The sequence below is a fragment of the Schistocerca serialis genome, chromosome 2 (genome assembly GCF_023864345.2).
Source record: "Schistocerca serialis cubense isolate TAMUIC-IGC-003099 chromosome 2, iqSchSeri2.2, whole genome shotgun sequence".
Taxonomy (NCBI): domain Eukaryota; kingdom Metazoa; phylum Arthropoda; class Insecta; order Orthoptera; family Acrididae; genus Schistocerca; species Schistocerca serialis.
This window is the reverse complement of record NC_064639.1, coordinates 829546254-829566903: the sequence shown is the minus strand read 5'-3', so window position 1 is coordinate 829566903 and position 20650 is coordinate 829546254. Positions and strand designations below refer to the sequence as shown.

General features: G+C 39.1%; 1 protein-coding gene across 1 annotated transcript in view; it reads right to left on the bottom strand.

The window, feature by feature from the left end:
• Nucleotides 1-20650, bottom strand: part of LOC126458095 (BRO1 domain-containing protein BROX-like) — a 128455-nt gene that overhangs the window by 29640 nt on the left and 78165 nt on the right. Inside the window, exons 6-7 of the mRNA XM_050094917.1 lie at nucleotides 19871-19952; nucleotides 925-1075 (exon numbers count right to left, since the gene is read on the bottom strand). Of these exons, the coding sequence (XP_049950874.1) occupies nucleotides 925-1075; nucleotides 19871-19952 (233 nt within the window). The remainder of the gene's footprint in view (nucleotides 1-924; nucleotides 1076-19870; nucleotides 19953-20650) is intronic.

Sequence of the window (20650 nt, the reverse complement as noted above, 5' to 3'; positions counted from 1 at the left end):
TTCCACAAAGATAAAAAGTCAGTCATTAGCCACACAAGAAAACCACTATTTGGTTCACTTTACTGGATTCAACAGTCTATACTTCATCTTCAGAAGTGAAACAGGCTCCATACTTGCCTTTCAACTGTCACAGTTGTACATACACTAGTGCTCCAACTTCATATACGCGTGGGTTCAATGTCCTTCATGTCATCAGTTTCGGTGTTGGCTTCTCTTACACATACTACGTACAATGTGAAATTTGACAGTTAACTGTATGCCACTCACCACATGCATTATTTATTTTTTGAGATGTCACTTTCTTTTATTGACTTTGTAGCAAAGGTATATTGTGTCTATTAAGCTTAACCATTTTACTTCTCTTTTAACAAACCTGTTTTACTTCTGCTGTTCAATCTTTGTCCATTTGTTTTTAACATACTTGCTTTATATATGGATTTTTTGCCAATACTTTGTAGGACACTACCATCCAGTTCTTATTTTGGTGTTAGTTTAACAATAATTTGAGCCTATTTCACTTCTGAAGATGACAGTATAAATTGTCAAAGGTAAAGTGCAGCAAATAAAGGTTTCCTTGTGTGGCTGACGACTGATTTTTTATCATTGCGGTTTTTTATTTTTTACATTGATTGCTGCTGATGCTTCTCCAATAAAGTGATACATGTTTTGCAATGCAATCTAATTTACTGCAGCTGTATGAAGTGTCATTCCCAAGTTGTTGTATGTTTAAACCGTGGCTGCGAATGGATAGTCACAAAAGGAAAATTTAATAAGAGGAAAGTACTTTCAAGACAGAAACCATATAATCAGTTGACTAATATGGACTGTGCTACTACTAAATGTTTTGTTTTATGAATTCTGAAACAGTAAGATAGCTACAGATATATACTACATAAACTACAAATCACTAAGTGCATCACTTACATGAATCCATTTTCTCTTACACACTTTTCCAAGGTTCGGTTTAGAAGTGGTGACAACCGACGAAAAGATGCATGAGTTTCTGGCTGCACTTTTGGAGCAGGGCCTTTAGTTTTTGCATATTCCTTACTAAGTTCTATTGCCCTTTTATAACCTGTAATGAAAAGTTTGTTATATTTACAGAGCCACATCTTTTTGGACATTGCCATTTACTTAATTGGCACTTGAGATCTATTAATATGATGATGTGGAACTCAGGGTGGAATACAAGCAATGGAATGAGTAAAGACAACCATTTATAATATGGATGAAATGTTGAGCACTGCAAAGGGACATAAATAAAAATTCCAACATTTTGGCTCAGGTTTCAAGCTTGTGATCTTCAGAGCAAACAGATATGGTAGACCACTCATGCTCTCTCACTCCTTTCATCCCCACCCCCTGCCTCCTTTTGTCTCTCCTGTGTGTGTGTGTGTGTGTGTGTGTGTGTGTGTGTGTGTGCGTGTGTGTGTGTGAGAGAGAGAGAGAGAGAGAGAGAGAGAGAGCACTCCGCACGTGTTTGTGCACCACACATAAACTCAGGTAACTGATAACTGTCCTAACCAAACAATGGAAAGTCCACACTGGAATATCAACAATCATATTAAAAGGATAGATTGCTACTCACCATAAAGATGACACATTGAAATGAAAGATGGCACACTGAGTTGCAGACAGGCAAAACAAACAGAGTGCTACACATATGGCTTCTGGCCAAAGCCTTCCACACAGAAAATGCACACACATTCAGACAAGCAAGCACTCCTCACGCACATGTGACCACTACCACTGGCAGCTCCAACCAAAATGATTCCAGTATGGGTAGCAGTCATGTGGCCAAAAGCTGTAATGTGTAACAGTCTTTTCATCGTGCCTGTCTGTAATTCAGTGGGTCATCTTCACAATGAGATGCAATCTATCATTTTCCAGATAGTGTGTCCTAATTAGACACATAGAAAATATGAACAAATATTGATGACTATTAACTTTAACCACTCATTCCTTAAAATCAATAATGTATTCATCTTCAGCATGGATCCTGTGGATACAAGTGTTATTACATTATATACCACAGAACACCTGCCTGGATAGCTGAGCTTGTTAATGTACTGCTTCTGGGAATTGAGGAGGCGAGCCTGCACTGGACTGAATTTGCTTCTTGGATCGATGATGGGGGCTGGTCAGCCAGCCAGCCTAGATGTGGTTTCCAGGCACTTTTCCCACATCGAACAAGATAAATATTGGCCTGTTACCCACGTACCACCTGAGGTAAATGCTATGCAGACATATACAAAAAGTTCTCACATTTGAATGTGGTTCTGCCTGCTAGTGACAGATTTGGAATAGAGTGTATTGGGTGAGTGTGTATGACAAATCTTGCAGCTGTCTTTCACAGATGCCTGAACCATGTGATAGTTGATGAAAGGTAATCAGAGAGAATGTGATTAAATTGTTCCATTCTGGATTGATATTGGGTAATGAGAGGGATGCTACTCTGCAGTTGATTGGAGAATTACGTATGTGCGTGGATATGGTATCTGAGAACTGTCTGTGGGCTAGTTTGGAGAATAGCGTCTGTCTGTGAAAGCCTTAGTCCGAACTTCAGTTTACTGGGCAGGCAAGTACTTGTCACTACAGATTCACCATTCATAAATAGCTAGACTGTAAAGGAGAGACTTTAACCAGAATGGATGGCAGCTATTGAGATGCATATGGGCTTTATTTCAACAAAGGTTTTTACAGATCCATCAGGAAGGTGGACAAAATACAGGAAGGTGAAATACTGAGCTAAAGAGATCCACTGAAATGCATATGGGAGAAGTTGTTGAGGCTGTGGAGGAAAAGGATCTAGACCATGAAGAAATTATTAGAGAGACTTTAGAGAGACACACTAAATGTTGCAGGAAGCCTATGGTGGTAAGTGCTTAAGCTGCACTTGGTGTTAAGAATGGTTCACATGGTTTAAAAATGGCTGGATAGACGATGAAGATGACCCTTGCACAGGGCATACTTTCAAATCCACCAATGCTGCTCACATCAGCAACATCAACGAAATTTTGCATGACAATCACACTGACTGTCCAAGATACTGAAGAAAAATGTAATATTTCAGTTGGATCATGTCATGAAATCCTGACACAGCATCTTGGAACGCATCGTGTTGCCGCCAAGTTCGTGCCACGGCTCATGAGTCAAGACCAGAAAGATCTTAAGACCAGAAAAATCTTCGCCTCACAATCTGCAAAGAGCTTTTAGATTGTGCAAATGAGAATGAGATGTTCCTTAAGAGAATAATAACTGGTGATGAGATGTTAGTCTATGGTTAAAATCTTGAGACCAAGGTTCAAACTTCACAGTGCATCAGGAAAGGTTCTCCATGACAAAAAAAAGCTCATTGGGTCAGATCAAATGTCGAAGACATGCTGATAGTTTTCTTTGACTCTGAAGGATTTGTTCATCATGAATTCATGCCATGGGGACAAACTGTTAATCGATGGTAGTTTTGGGACACGTTGTGACACCTGCGAGAAAATGAGAGAAGGAAATGGCCTGAAATGTGGCGAGACAATTCATGGCTCTTGCATCAGGATAATGCACCTGCACATTCATCCCTGCTGGTGTGTAGCCATTATACAAAACAAGAAATCACTGTGTTGCCTCATCCTCTGTACTTTCCAGATCTGGCCCCTGCGAACTTTTTTCATTTCCAAAGTTGAAAACGCCGTTGAAAGGATGAAGATCTGCAATGATACACAAGATAAAAGAAAATTCACAGATAGCACTTCGTGCAATCCAGCAAGATGCATAACAGGACTGCTTCGAGTTGTGGAAACAGCAGTGGGAGTAGTGTAACTAAGGGGGAGAGTATTTCGTAGGAGACCACGCACAATCCATCAGGAAGGTGGACAAAAAACAGGAAGGTGAAATACTGAGCAAAAGAGACCCACTGAAATGCAAATGGGAGAAGTTGTTGAGGCTGTGGAGGAAAAGGATCTAGACCATGAAGAAATAATTAGAGAGACTTTAGAGAGACACACTAAATGTTGCAGGAAGCCTATGGTAAAAATTTTGTGGACAAAGTTCTGAAATTTTTTGAACAGACCTCATATGAGTGGGTAAGTATATACTTGGTCATATGTATATGAAATAGGGTGGGATCTGAAGTCTGCATGCATTTGGAAAGGTAGAGCTTCATGGTGGCAGGGCCATGTCGTGCAAGGTGTTGATATAAAGCAAGGTGTTGTCCACTGGGACTAGGTGGTAGTGGGATGATAATGGCAGAGAGATGGTGAACGAGGTACATGCCTTTGATATAGAAAGGCTGTGGGTAATAGTTTGGTTGTGATGAAATTCTCGTATGCCAAGCTGTTCATGGGTGGTCTAGAAACCTTTCTAGTCAGCCAACATACTAAACCCCTTGTCTGGCTTCATAGATAATAACTTTGTGATATGACCCATCATTCTTCCACAGGTCTAATGCCTTCTCTCTTACCCATTTGAAATGATGCTTTTAGGATCAGGGTGCCACCTTTCTGGATGTGGACATCCACTTCTCTGATGGATCCATCAACATGATGTATTTTCTAAAATACTGAAATATCCAATAGTAACACCTATTTGTAAAAGTGGAGATAAGCAAGTGTCCTGTAATTACAAACTCAACTCTCATTTTCTCTTTGGCACAGTTTGGGAATGGACAATCATTCAGGTGGAGAGCTGATTGATGGTTGGTCCCAGAAATGAGGAATACCCTATCTAAAATCCTCCCCAACCCCATTCATAAAGGTATTCTGGTGCTCTGACAAGTTACAAAATATTCTGGGCTGTTCTTAGGCAACATGTACACCCTACCCCTTGCAACAGGATTACATCTCTATGAAGGAGCCAGGTGCTGGAACTGTCGCATGTACCCACACAGTACGTTCTGTTCCAGATCTGTCAGAGAAATATTCTAAACCATTAGAGGCAGGGCCACTTTTAAAAGCAGTCATATCAAATACGAACTTTGTTGTAACTTCTGCACATATTTTTAAGTGTGCGTGACCACCAACCAGTTGTCTACTCCAACAGATACTCACCACTGAACTGGCCAAGAACTGAGTTGACCACACAGTGACAGAATATACAGCTGGTCAACTTCTCTGTATGTTCTTATACACATCCTTCGACTCTGCAACCCACTGGCCTCAATCTCGACTAGCCCCAGGCCCACATACACCCCTGTCCACATGCCTATCATTTCCCTTATTCTACACTCTCAGTATCCTCTCCATAGGCTTCCTCTTTCTGTGTCCTATATCCCCCACTCCAAAATCAATCTTTCATTCTTTACTTGACCATGTGCCCCATGCAATCTCCCTGCCTGCATGATGGCAAGCTCATTGGTGTCACATTCATATCCAAATCTTCTTGCTGCCTATCTATCTCTCCTAGCTGTCACCTAACCCTGCCTCCCCCTCCAACTCCCTTCTGCTCTTCTCAACTTCAACTGACATAAACTCTCACTACAGTTGAGCAGCAGTCCCAGTAAAATGTAACCACATCTGTGTGTCTGTCTGTCTGTCTGTGTGTGTGTGTGTGTGTGTGTGTGTGTGTGTGTGAAGGGTTCTGCATTAGATAGCTCTGAAGCTCTTTGGTCAGAAACCAAATGCACTTAATCATCAATGGAGAAACCAAACAATTTCAAAGTGTCCAAACCAAATAGATTTTTAGGGTAAGCATTGTGCACAACTAGAAATGTTAATGAGTGGACAGCAGCTTTGTAACTTACAGGTGCAGGAAACTGTCCAAGAATGGGAATTTATTGTTAATTATATCTCACCAGCCTCCATGGCACTGAAATAAGAGAGAGAGAACCCGTATCCACTTAAGTTTGAGAATTCACCAACACTGCTGTTGCACCAATGTCCACCTGCATTCTCAGTGATTTGTTAAAAACAGGCACTTCAGTGTGTGGTTTGCTGTGAGACACTGTCACTGCTGACAGTGTTCACATCCACGTTCATTTTGTCCTCACTCAGATTTGGAAAGGAGTTACATAAAGAAGCAATGCTTCTTTTCTTATCGCACCTATTACATGTTGCCCAGCGCATGTGAAACGCGGTCTGTTCATGTTGAATGATGCAGTATGGCCATGAAGGCAGCATAACACGAGGCTGTCACTGTTGTGATGCATACTGTTGTTGTCGTGAATGCCAGTTACCTATATGATCCTAAGACATTTGCTGGACTGCTGCAATAGTGTCTACATTGCCTTGCGAAGTGGATGAAGGCTGGGAGGGGTGAGACCAGATCTCAATCTGACTACCTGCAGCCCACGAAATTTCAAATAACTGAATTATGTTCAATACTGTCATAAGCACAGGATTTTCACACTGTAGAACTCACTCTCGAACTTCCCTATAAGGAGGAAGGTGTTTGACTATGTCATGAAGCATTTGATCAGCATAGAATCCCTTATGAACATTTGTCATAAAATTATGTTGACAGCTAAGTCCATGTAGTTCTGCTACCCATGCCCTGTAAAACTGGTTTGGGCACTTTTGGCAGAGGTAAAACTCCACACAAGCAGCAATAACATTCTTACATGTACAGTGATAGGTAGAAAGTATCTCGCATATCAGCCTGAAAGAAAGACTTGAAGGTTCTTATAACAGGGTGAGATGATGCAACAACTGATACCAATGAGGTGAAATCCACAACAAAAAAGTGCCTCGCACAGGTTTACATGTATTACCACAAATGCCTGGAAATGTTGCCGCAGGCATTTTTCATGAGTGTCCCAGTTTTCTGCTGCATCATTGTATGCAAGGAACAGCAGTGGATATGTTGTTGGTGGGGCAGTAGGCTGTGTCAGTGTACTCATTAAACTGGAAACAGCAATGGTCAGTGCCTGCTGTTGCTCAAGAAGAGATTTGAGCACTCTCTCTATGGAAATTATACTCAAAGGACTAATGAATGAAGTGGAACACTTGTAATTGAATCCCATACTTATTGTCAAAAGTGTTCTAACCCAAGGATACTGTAATTTATTGCTCAAACACTACACACAAATCGAAGACAGGGTACAATACAATTAGCAATACACAAGACACCAGCGGAGCATTGTGCTGTATATTCATTAGTTACAACAGGGTGCCCAGCCAGCAGGCTATGCACGCAGTGGCTGTGTTATTAGCAGGCCGGGTAGTCTGTAGTGACGGAATCCTTCACGCATGAACCATGAAGTGACACACTCTCAAAATTGGTAGTTACAGCAGAAAATTTCAGGTAAAATAGAAACATCAGGAGTAGTAAAGAATTACATCGCACTGTACACTTGATGTTTTGAGTGGTCAATAGGCATAAAAAAGGTGCAAATATTGCTCTCTCTCTCTCTCTCTCTCTCTCTCTCTCTCTCTCTCTCTCTCTCTCTCTCATTTCAGTGTCGTGGAGGCTGGTGAGATATAATTAACAATAAATTCCCATTCTTGGACAGTTTCCTGCACCTGTGAGTTACAAAGCTGCTGTCCACTCATTAACATTCCTAGTTGTGCACAATGCTTACCTTAAAAATCTATTTGGTTTGGACACTTTGAAATTGTTTGGTTTCTCCATTGATGATTAAGTGTATTTGGTTTCTGACTAAGTTTCATATCAGCAGCTAAATGCTCTCTCTGCCATATTTTCCTCTCATTTGCTCCATGCCTGGGTTGTGCAACAAAATATCAGGCTCATTTTATGATGAAAAAGTCTGCCCGCACCCATTTTTTCTGGGCCCACGCAATACCGGTAACTTTACACGATTAAGTAAAAGGAGAACTGGATCATCTTCAATCCCTTGAAGTTATCCAACCTTTTTATTCCAGTGGACAGTCAGCACCACATTGGTGATAGTTAAGAAATCTACTGGTAAATTATGACTACGCAGTGATTTTTTTAAAATCTATTAATGCCAATCATTGATACCTATCCTCAGCCATACCCTGACGAGGTGTTAGCAAAATTATCGGGGGCCATTGTTTTTCTAAGATTGAATTGGCAGAGGCATATTTATAGTTGCTGTTTGATGAGAATCTAAACGCTTTCTAGTTATCAATACCCCCTTTGGGCTTTATCAATACCAGTGTTTGCGTTTTGGTGTGGGAAGTGCACCAGCTATTTTTCAATGCTTTTTTACAGTAACTTATTGCATCAGTTTCAGCCTGCATCATTTAGATGAAATAGCAGTGTCTGGTGCCTCTACGGAGGAACATTTGCAGAACCTTCGTGCTCTGCTTCCTGTTTTACACTCTGCAGGGTTAAAGTGCAATTTGGACAAGACTCAGTTTTTTCAATCATCCATTATCTATCTGGGTTTTGAAGTGTTGCATGTTGGGATTAAACCAGTGCACCAGCATACTGATGCTATTGCCAAATTGCCACACTCCACGTCTGTCAATTAATTACAGGCATTTCTATGAAAAATTACGTTCTATCGCAAATTCATACCACACATTGCTACTATGGCACCACTACTCCATGCATTATTATGTAAAGACATTCCTTTCCACTGGTTCACAGCTAGTGCCCGGGCATTCAAGTTGTTGAAATCTAAGCTGCAGTCAGCCCCTTGTTTGGTCACCTTTCAGCCAGACCAATACCTCGTGTTAACGACGGACATGTCTCATCTAACCTTGGGGTCCATCCTTGCTCATAAGTATGTGGATGGATTTGAATGCCCTATTGCATGCCTCTAAATCCTCAAATTCAGCATAACAGTGTTATTCTCAGATAGAGAAAGAGGCTCTGTGATCTGGTATGCTCTAAAAAATATTCATGATTTTCTATATGGGTCTAAGTGTCACCTGATCAGTCTTCAAACCACTGATGTCTCTCTCTAACTCTTCAGCATCCTTGCCAGACAAAGCCACACATTGCTTACGGCGGTGGGCTCTATTCCATATTTTCAACCTATGACGCAACAAGCAAATGCTGATGTCTTATCATGTTTGGTGATTGGTCTGGATCCGGAGTTTGCTGAAGAGGAATTACTTTGTTTTCATTTAGACCCGGAAGCTCAAAATATTGTTGATGGTTTTCCTACTATTAGCACTAAAATTGCAGCCACAGGTCCTGTTTTAAGTAGCACTGTTTCTTTTGTGCAACACAATTGGCCAGGCTAACCTCTGGGCCATACTTCTGATCCTTTAAGATATTATTTTACACTACAAAAATGTTTTTCCATTTGGGACAGAGTGCTGCTGTTAGCTCCATAGGACACTGCTCCGCGAGTTGCAGACATGTTTTTGGCCGTGCATTGGTGGAGAAATAGTGTGAGTCATTGCAGCCAGCCCACAGTGTGCCATCCATCCAGCTGTTCCCCGTGTTTCTTTGTCACTATAGCCGGATCCACAGTAGCCTTGCAAACGAATTCACGTAGATTTTGTGGAACCTTTTTAGAATTTCTACTGGCTTGTAGTAACTGATATTTATTTAAAGTTTCTGTAAATGCTGCATTGTTTGTCTGCTTCTGTGGCGGCAACAATTTCCGCTTTGTCAAAAATTTGGGCGATGGGAGGTCTTCCGTACACGTTAGTTAATGTCAATGGTCCTCAGTTCATATCTCAGGAATTTGAAAAATTTTGTAAAAAAAGTGGTGTTTCCCGTTTCACAGCTCCTGCTTTCCACCCTCAATCGAATGGGGAAGCAAGATTACTAGTGTGAACACTTAAGACTCACATGAAAAAATGCGTTTTGGATGTGTCACCGCATATAGCTCTTGATCGGTTCCTTAGTTCTTATAGGTTTACCTCTGTTGGTGATAAGAGTCTAACAGAGTTGTTGGATGGTCATCAGCCCCGGACTCTGCTACATCTGCATTGGCTGAAGTCAGGTCATCCACTGGCACAGGCGCTGCAATGCTTCCGGCCTGTTGCAGCTGTCTGGGCTCACAGGTTTGGCCGCCGGCCGAAACAGGCGCCAGCGATAATCAAGAGTACCTGTGGCCGACACCTCTGCCTTGTCGGCACAGCTGAGGATAAAGTATCGGGACATATCAACCAGCTACCACTTCACACGGATGGCTGTGCATCCGGTGTGCATCTGCCGCCCCCGCATCAATGGCAGTGCATCACATGGCTCAACAACCTACATCAACCACAGAAGAAATGGATGTGAACACACTGTTGACTTCTTCACAAAGGAAGAGGAGTGGTGTAACTACCAATTTTGTGTGTCTGTCATTTCATAGTTCGTGCGTGAAGTCTGTGCTTGATTCAGCCACTAGAGGCCACCAAGCCTGCTAATATGAAAGCCACTGTGTGTGTAACCTGTCAGTTGCACCACCTTTTGGGACAAATGAATATACAGGAGAGAGTGCACGGCTCCACCAGTGACTTTTGTATTACTGACAGTAATGTACCTTGTCTTCCATGTGTGTTGTGATAGATCTTACGTTGGTTTATTCATAAAGTATATGTCATTTAACAAGTATCAGAACACTGTGTGGAGTAAAGATGCTATGTAAATATGCCTGCACCAAAAAGATATATTTAGAAAAGAAAGATGAACATATATCTGTATTCAAACGTTTCCTTAAGCAAATATCAAATTTGTCACTCTTCAACTATCTATCTCCTCCCATCCGTGATTCTGGGTGGGTGTGTTGTGTATGTGTCAGGCAGCTACGTGTATTTGTGTAAAAGTTTTTTACAATATACCTTCTGGAAAGGGAGGCAGTTTCTTACATTTCTAAATTACTCATCCTGAATAATACCTGGATACACTGCAGCCTGCAATCTTTGGATAAAACTGCAACAAACTTTATGATTGTATTATATTATTATTCTTTATCACGGCAATAGAAGGCATTTACTTTTCTTCAAGAAAGAAGACGTAAATATCACTCTCTTCAAATGAGAATCAATCAAAACAGATTGTTTCAGTGGTAGTCGTAGTGAGAGATTGTGGGGGCATGAACTTAGATGCGTGAATTGCTGCCGGTGAAAGTATCTGCCAGCCACACCCCTCTAAATAATCCACATTATTCACACCACTACTTAAATACCAGTGTAACTGGCATGAGTAAGAATGGTATCCCCCAACAATTGAAGTAATTAAAATATATAAAATATGTTTTAAAATTTTTCCACTGTATTAATTAACTTTTGTTTTCTTTTTTATGTGATACAAGTAATATTTCCAAGAGAAAGAGAGGAAGGATCATAAAAGAAGGATATGCTTGGATGGAAAATAAAATTTGTGTGGAAACTAACAGAAAAAATTGTGAAACCCTTCGAGAAGGTAGGAAAATTCTATCTCATAGCTGCGTGACTGCACTCAGTAGTGCCTCACTCACATTTAATAGCAACAGTAATACCTCTGCCCTCCCATCCTAAAAGCGACATCTTTTAAAACCATAGTAAAATAGTGTATTCATTTTTGGCTGTAAAATAGTGTATTCATTGTTGGCTGATAATTTTGAATAACAACAATGAGTTGTAGTTCATGTTCACAACATATCACAAGATAATTTAGAAAATTTTCTCGGCGTAATTAAGAAAGGGATGTTCATTTTAAAATTCTGCAATTAATAAATCACCAAGACTTAAATGGATACATCAGATAAAACCACTGTACCCAAGAATTAATGTACAAGCGCAAAATGTCATCACAACTAACACAATAACAAATGATAGTGATTGTGAACATGCTGATGAGCCAGATGATAACCTCGAGTATTATTTAAGCTCAACTATGATTGAGGAGAGCAGTGCTGTGATTAATGACATGACTTTACTTACAGTAGATGAAATAAATTTGCGAATATCACTGGGAAGCATTTTTAGACATGAGGCTATTGATATGACTGAGTAGGCATTCAAAAGCACCCCCCAACAGTGATACAACTTACACAGGGAATGATGAAAGCTCTTAATGATTTTAGGAATGAACAAACACAAAAATTTAAGGAGAAAACACGGAACTTTAATGATTTAACACAAAAATTTAATAATTTAATACAAAAAGTCAAAGATTCTTCAAAACAACAAATGCTAATATTTAATGGCTACGAAGTCTTTTGCGACGTATTTCTTGAATAAAAATCTCTCGGTGTACATGCCACATCAATTCGGGATAAAACTCCAAGCTTTCGACCACTACCTCCATGGTCGTCATCAGGGCTAAAACTGACTGTTGTGAACTAGTGAGGCTCCCACTTTTATATGCAAAGGACAGCTTCTGATTGGCTGGAATACGTCATAGCAACAGCGATATGGCGTGTAGTGAAGTGGTGCCCTCTACTTCGATAGACGTAGTTTCTATCCCGCGTTGCTTGCAGCCCCATCCCTTGAATCAGGAGGTAAAGTGGGGGAAGTTTTTCTCTGCGATTTTTCTTTATCCAGTGCACTCTTCCAAGTGTTGCTAAGTGCATAGCCTTTGTCTCTGTTAAAATTATTATCACTAAGTCTAATTTTGACTGCTTCCCGGATCACAGAGAGCTATGCTGAATACTTTAGTACACAGAGCCAGGACTATTTCCGACAAGGACCACCTCGGTCCCGAGATTAACCATTTGACAACTGTTTTCAAGAGGAATGGTTATTCTGCCGGTGAAATTAAATCAGTATTGTCCAAGAAAGTAAGACACGATGCCAGCTATATACAAGAAGAGGACCAATACATAGCGCGGCTTCCTTTTTGCGGTGCTACAACAAGCAAGATAGGCAGAGTCCTAAAGAGGCAAGGAATAAAACAAGTTTTCCGACCGCCTAGGAAAATTAAGGAAATGTTGAGACCAGTCAAAGATAGTCTCGGCTTAAGAGTGCCGGGAATTTATACTATTCCTTGCGAATGCAGCAAGAATTACGTGGGCCAGTCTGTAAGAACCGTTGCCGACCGTTGCATCGAGCACCAGCGCCACCTGAAATACAGGTATTTGGAGAAATCAGCGGTGGCTAAACATAGCCTGCTCAACAAGCATAAGATTTTATTTGAAGAAACCAGAGTAATAGCCCACGCATCAAATTACTGGGACTCTGTGATCCGGGAAGCAGTCGAAATTAGACTTAGCGATAATAATTTTAACAGAGACAACGGCTATGCACTTAGCAACACTTGGAAGAGTGCACTGGATAAAGAAAAATCACAGAGAAAAACTTCCCGCATTTTACCTCCTGATTCAAGGGATGGCGCTGCAAGCAACGCAGGATAGAAACTACATCTATGGAAGTAGAGGGCACCATTTCACTACACGCCATATCGCTGTTGCTATGACGTATTCCAGCCAATCAGAAGCCGTCCTTTGCATATAAAAGTGGGAGACTCGCTAGTTCACGACAGTCAGTTTTACCCTGACGACGACCATGGAGGTAGTGGTCGAAAGCTTGGAGTTTTATCCCGAATTGACGCGGCATGTACACCAAGAGATTTTTATTCAACAAATATTTAATGATTTTGGGAATCATGTGACACAAAAATTTGAGGAACTTTCAAATGAACAAAATTTGATGACCTAAGAAAGAAGCCGTGCACTGACCTATCAAACGATTTAACATTTAAGTTGTCCAAAAAGGGCACAGAATGAAAGGTGTAGTTATCCACAGATCTGTTTCGGAAAATAGATAAGCTGGGTAAAAAGGTATCAGTTATAGACAAGGTGCAGGAGGATATGGCAGGTAAGCTGAAAAATGAGAAACACATAGATTAAAATGCAGGGTAGTCAATCTGAAATTAATATTAAGTGTAAAGGAGATGCAAGATACTATTACTGATTTGCACACTATATGTAAAGCTTTGCTGTCAGACTGAATCAGGTTTAACGGCACCAGAAGAAAAATTGCAGCACACTTTTATTAGTGGCACTGATATCACAAAGGAGCCACTAATCGCTAGCAATCAGGTGCAGTCAGGCAGAATAGAGAGCTGGAATACCTATCTGCTGTTAACCACTAGTCCTTCAGGCAGAGAGGGAGGGGATTGTAAAATGAAACAGGCTCTGCCAATGTCAATACCAGCTGAACTGGCATACACAGAATATACCTGTAAGCAGCCAAACAATGCAACAGCAGTAGCAGATGGTATCTCCTGCCTGTCTGTTCTCCTTGAAGACAGTAGGAAGTACACAGCCTTGTATGTGAGGGCAGAAGCTATTAACTTTGTGTCTTGCCTTTCAGCTTAAATGTGAGCACAGGTGTCTTCACTTCCATGTTAGACAAAGTTTTAAGTCCAGAACTAATTAATAAAGTAACTTTCTACATGGGTGACTTGCTAATTGCAACACTTACCTGGGAAAAGCATTTATAACTTTTGGGACAAGTACTATACCAATTCCCAGAATACAGAGTTACGGCAAATTTAAAGAAATCTGAATTTGGGAAAGAAAAGTCCCAGGAAACATCATATCACCCCCTGGTAGTCTGCCAGATATGGAAACTAGAGGCAATCAGACATTTTGCCCTGCTTAAAAAAATCCTCAAAGCTTATCTGGGCTTTAGAAAATTTATTCCTGATCAGTCGCTGAACAGTGATGCCCTGAACTTGTTACAGAAGAATACTGATGGATATTAACCAATCAATGTCAAACAGACTTTGAAAACATAAAAGAAACTCTACTCAACCCAAATACATTATTTCACCCTGACATGTCATTAGAGTTTTATGTAAGCACTGATGCATCCTTGCAGGGTCTGGGAGCATGCCTATTCCAAATCACTGAGACAGTAACAGAGCTTGAAGTTCTCTCTATAGAGTGCGCTTTTAAGAAATTCAAATATTATTTGTGGGGAAAACATACCAAAGTCTACTGTGACCATCAAAAACTTTCTTTTATCTTGAATGCAAATTGCTGCACAGAAGAATAGACAATGGAAAATCCATGTTGTTGCAGATGGGATTGTTAATTGCAGGAAATAGGTTTTGAGGTAGCGTACATCAAAGGTAAACAAAACACAATTGCTGACGCCTTGCTGAGGTTATCCCACGGGCTAAATGAATTTTTAGAGCTCACTGAACAGAATTGTGAAATCCATGTCCTACTTATGCAAGACAAAACACACCAAGCCTATTATGTAGAAATGTGCAATAGCCTGGAACAACGATGATCTGCACTGGAAATGGTAAGACTTACATTGCAACAAGTCAAAATTTTGGATGCTACTGGCCCTTATCCCAAAATGTAAATGGGGCATTAAGCGTGCAATTGCCTTATATGATGTTTTTTTCCAAGTATGTTAAGTTGTAAGCGGTGTAGTCAGTGACCATCGGTTCTACTATTAGAAGAATTATGATGACTTGTTTCTGAGAGTAGGGAAGCCGCAGGCACTGTTAACTGATAATGCATCGTACTTCACAGGTAACACATGGGAGGAATTCACGAGCACAAATAAAATAAAACAAACAATGATATCAACATTCTACACCCACGCAATCCCCATAGCAAGGGTGTTTAAGGAATTTAACAAATTTATGTGCTGCTACGCCCTACACAAACATATAAAATGGAATGAGTTCATCTCACCATTTCACCGCATCATTAACAACTTGTCACATATGTTGACAGGTTTTATGCCAACTGAACTAATGTTTAAGAAATAAGAAATGGATGAGTGGGAAAAACTATTGCCTAACGTACCCAAGGAAAATATGTCATTTGAAGAAAAAATATGCCAACCCTTGATTGAGAAAAGGTTGAGTAACGAAAAAAAAAAAGTTTCACGACAAAAGATTGGGGTGCACTATACAGTTCCATACAAGACATGGAGTAGTGTTGCAAATGCGCCCAGAGTCTACCAAACAAGGAAAACTTAACTGCAAATGGCAATTCTTATACGCTGGCCCACTTATAATTACACAAGTCCCTCTTCTTGGATCATATAGACTAGGAATCTTATAATGGAAAGGACAAGGGTTTTTATGAACCAAAGGAGCTAAAGGAATTTGTACTCTGAATGGGTTAGACAAAAGGTTAAACCAACTAACAAAGCTATTGTGCTTACATACAGTTAAAATATTTCACTATAAATTAGGAAAGGTGTTCACTTGGTTTTACAATAAGTTTCTCTCTTGTTATTTATATGTGTGTAAATAGAAATAAGGTGAGTCAATAGTTATTTAAGATTTTTTTCACTGACAAAAGGATGTTGCGAAATAAGTAATAAGCAGAATTTAATCCCTATGATTCAAAGTCACTACTAAAACACATACACCTTCCAGCCGCAAAAGTGTTAAATGTGGTGGGGAGAAATAAATTATGTAGCATTAAGAGGCGAGGCTACGCACAAGCACAGTAGAAATTTGCATCACAGGACAGTGATCTCAGCCCATGTGTGAAATGAGTCCAACATACTGTTTAACATGCCAAACATTCGGCTCATATTAATATCTGTACACCAAGTAGAATATACTCAAAAGTTTATGAATGTAAATTAATTATTAAAATAAATTCAAAGGTCTACACCACAAGAATAAAATTAATATAAGAAAAGAAAACTAAGATAAGGAAATATTTACATGGAAGGGAATAAAATGAACTAACTACGGGAGATATCTACACACTAGGTTACTATTTACAATGTATACATAAAACCTACATTGTAGCTATATACAAAATAAACTAAGCACTATAGTATAGCAAATCTGTATATCCCATGAAAGAATGAATAATTCCAAGGATATGCTCTTGCTCTAAATAAGCTCTGAGAGGGGGTAATTACACAGTGGCTTGTCTTCGAAGATACCAATTTATTTCATGTGTACTCATTGTATGAATATGGAAGGAATTGAAAAGGTAAGTAGCAACGATTGACAAGCTGTTAATATTTGCACATTTTGCTCTCACAAAAAAGGGTTGAATTCTGAGAATGAGTCAGAATATGATGAACTAAAAATGTTTGTGTACTAAATGCTTAGTTTATAAGTAAATATTAAGGTTTTTTTTATAGGGAACGATGCAAGGACATGGCCCAGTAATGAGAAGAAAAATAATTTAAGTAGGTGGTACCAAAAGAAATGGGTCACACCACAATATAAATAATTATTTATATATAAATATGTGTATGAATGTGACAGTGTGAATGTTATGTGTGAATATAAGGAAGTTATAGTACGTAAAATGATGTGTAATGAAGTCAAGGATGTGTACTACCAAAGGATAAAAATAAGGGGTCAGACTGTACACTGAAGAATACAAGTAACAGATATGAATGCCAAATACACATTACACATGATCAGGGCTTATCTGGATGTCCTTCCATGAAACATTTCTTTTGACACAGCTTTCGTAGTAAAGTGCACTACACAGGAGCTGTATCCCATGATGAAAAGTATAAATTAGGTACACTGATTACAATCGTTATAAGTACTTTTAAGCAAAAGACATTAATAAACTTGTAAGAGACAATGACGTTAGAATTTTATCTATAGTGCTGCAAACACTGAGTAAATAGTTATGTCACAAAACACAAAGAAGCCTTCAAGAGAATTTGCTCAATTATTGTGTGATGTGTAAACAATGGATTTCAGCAGGAGATGATAAATGCTTCTTTGAATTCTTAATCATAACTCCCTGTATATTCATAGACCACCTCATAGAAGAAATGAGATAGTGTTGCTAAGTGTAGTTAGGCCTGCTTGTGTTGGAAACATGAGATTGAAGGACTTCATTCCTTTCGTTAGCAATATGGAATTATGAATGTTTAAGTTAAATGAGGTCATGGTAGTAGTTCATGCATATCATCAAATTGCATACATTTTTTTTTTTTTTTTTTTTTTCAGTCCTGACTTGTAACATGTTTTGCAATTTATTTGTGTAAACAAAGATTATGTCAAGAGTTTAAAAGTTAAAGGGAATAATAGCTCATCATAAAAGTTTTAAATATAAGTGATTTATAAACAATGAGAATTAATATGAAATAGCTTGTCACAGAAATGTTTCCCTACGAATTTAGAAGGCGAAAATGACTTCTTAAACATTATTCACTTGTATCTAAATATTGTTATGCAAATATCAAAATGATGCGACAAAGTCATGTATACACTTGTTCATAACTGAAATTTATTAGATATTGTTTGTCAGCTGATATTAAAATTACATTTATGTATAGTTGTAAGGAGCAATTATGTCATATTTTAATTTCTTTAAATCATGTAAAATTTTACACACTTGTACAAGACAACTAAGGAAAAGAGTATATGAAAAGGGTGTTTAACATATGTGAAATAAAAAGGGTTCTTACAGAAAATTTCCACATAGCATATGTTTAGCATGTGTTAAATTAGGAAAACACACTCATGTGAAACAATGATCAAATTATGGTGCACCTAAAATGACAAAAACATTGTAAGTGCCTTTGTAGTGGTGTTGGATGCTGAACTTTACTACAAAGGAGGAATTAAAGTATGTAATTTATGGGTTTACCTGGAATATGGTGAGCTCTAGGCGTGGCGTCGATGATAAGGGATGGCCTTTTGGACTCTAAAATACGTGATGGACAATGTGGTCTATATACCTTGATTGGAACTTTATAGCTGCTCCATTGCGGCATTGAACTTTTTAAACAAATGCACATGAAGATGCACTTTTCCTATGGAGCAAAAGATTATAATTCAAATATGCCCTTTGTTGAGTGATGATCTCTTAGAAACTGAGCATTTAAAGTTTTGTAAATTTCATGAAAATTAACTGTAATATAAATAAAGCTGACATGTGCAGGGGATAAATAAGATATAAACTTGGCCACAAATAAAGGGATTTGATCCCCAGCCAGGCCCAAAGTAGTTTAAGAAGTACTTTCATATGAAATTTGATTATTTATGTTGTTTGTAAAATCTACCACTGCTGCATAATATCATCCAGTAATCATGATCAAGTATATGTTGTTTAATCATTATTGGAACACTGTGTGGGGCAAAGATGCAACATAAAACATGCACACACCAAAAAGAGGCATGCATGAAAAGAAAGATGATCATATATCTGTAATCTAAAGTTTCATTAAGCCAATATCAAATTTTTCACTCTTCAAATATCTGTCTCTTCCCGTCCATGATTCTGGGTGAACGTGGTGAATGTGTGTCGGGCGCCTATGAGTATTTGTGTAAAAGTTTTTCTACAACATATCTTCTGGAAAGGGAGGCAATTTCTTTCATTTCTAAATTACTCATCCTGGGAATGATACCTGGATACACCGCAGCCTGCAATCTTCGAATATAGCTGCAACATTATTTATGATTGCATTGTACTGTATTCTTTATCATGATTATGGATGGTGTTTCCTTTTCTTCAAGAAAGAAGAGGTAAATATCACTCTGTTCAAAGGAGGGTTAATATATCAATCAATTTAGACTATATCAGTGGTAATCGAAGTGAGAGACTGCAGAGGTGCAAACTTAGATGCATGAATTGATGCTGGTGAAAGTAGCCAACAACCATACATCTTGAAATAATCCACATTATTTGCACCTCTCTACAGCACCAGTACTTAAAATGCCAGTATAGTGTGCACTAGTTGAGCAATAAATTACAGTGATCTTGGGTTAGAGCATTTTCGAACATCATATTGCAGTAGCCACCAGAAAGATCACGGGAGGCGCACATCGGCACGGCGCATCACGGACAGTAGCTGCCGCAAGTAAAGTCCCATCCACCAGAGGGCACGCGAGAAATTGGCCGCGCCCTCTGCCGGCAGAACAACAACAACTCAGGCAGCACAGGCTGTGCCCAGTCAGTTTTACATCAGGCATGCCTAACAGACAGTTCCCAGTCTACACTATGTGAAGTGTGACGGACAATGTGAATCGTGTTAATACACATATTCTCTGTATTAAGTGTTACCTGAAAATACTGCTGTTATCTTACAATTCCAGCCATAGAAATGAGTCAAACATGTGACTATATCCTTTTATTTATTACATCATTCTGGTCAGGTGCAGTTGAAATAATAATACTTACTGGTTTGACCCTCCTGTAAGCCCCTTACAGCTTCTCCACACTTGTCCTGTGACAAGAGATTTTCTCCACAAAAAGTGTATGCCTGAAAGAGTAAACAGAACATTAACAATTCAACTGAATGTTTCCATTACTATTTGTGGCATAACTGAAAGCCCATGTACCTTTGTTAAGACAACTGAGGAATGACTGAATACATGAGTTACTACAACAATATTACAATATTATGAGAAGGAAAGTTGCTACTCAACATATAGTGGGGATGCTGAGTCGCAGATACGCACAAGAAAAAGACTGTCACAATTATAGTTTTCGGCCATTAAGGCTTTCATCAACAATAGATAAACGTGTGTGTGTGTGTGTGTGTGTGTGTGTGTGTGTGTGTGTGTGTGTGTGTGCAAAGGCCTTAATGGTCAAAAGCTATAATTGTGAGAGTCTTTTTCTTGTGCCTATCTGAAACTCAGAATCTCCACTATATGATGAGTAGCACCTTTCCTTCTCATAATATTGTTACATTTCATCTTGGATTTTCCATTGCATGAGTTACTATAACATGTATGTAGCATTTCATTTTTCCTTTTTGTCCCTGCCCTCAGAAATATTTTAGCAGAGTGATGCCACATTACTTTGATATTGCTGTCTTGTTTGATTAAATAATTACTAATTGATTTTTGTTATAAAATGAGCTAAAGAGAGATGTTGCCACAATCAGCACTGCTGATTAACAAGAAACATAAGAAGAGCAAAATATGAAAGTATCGCAAACAACAATACAAGACAGAA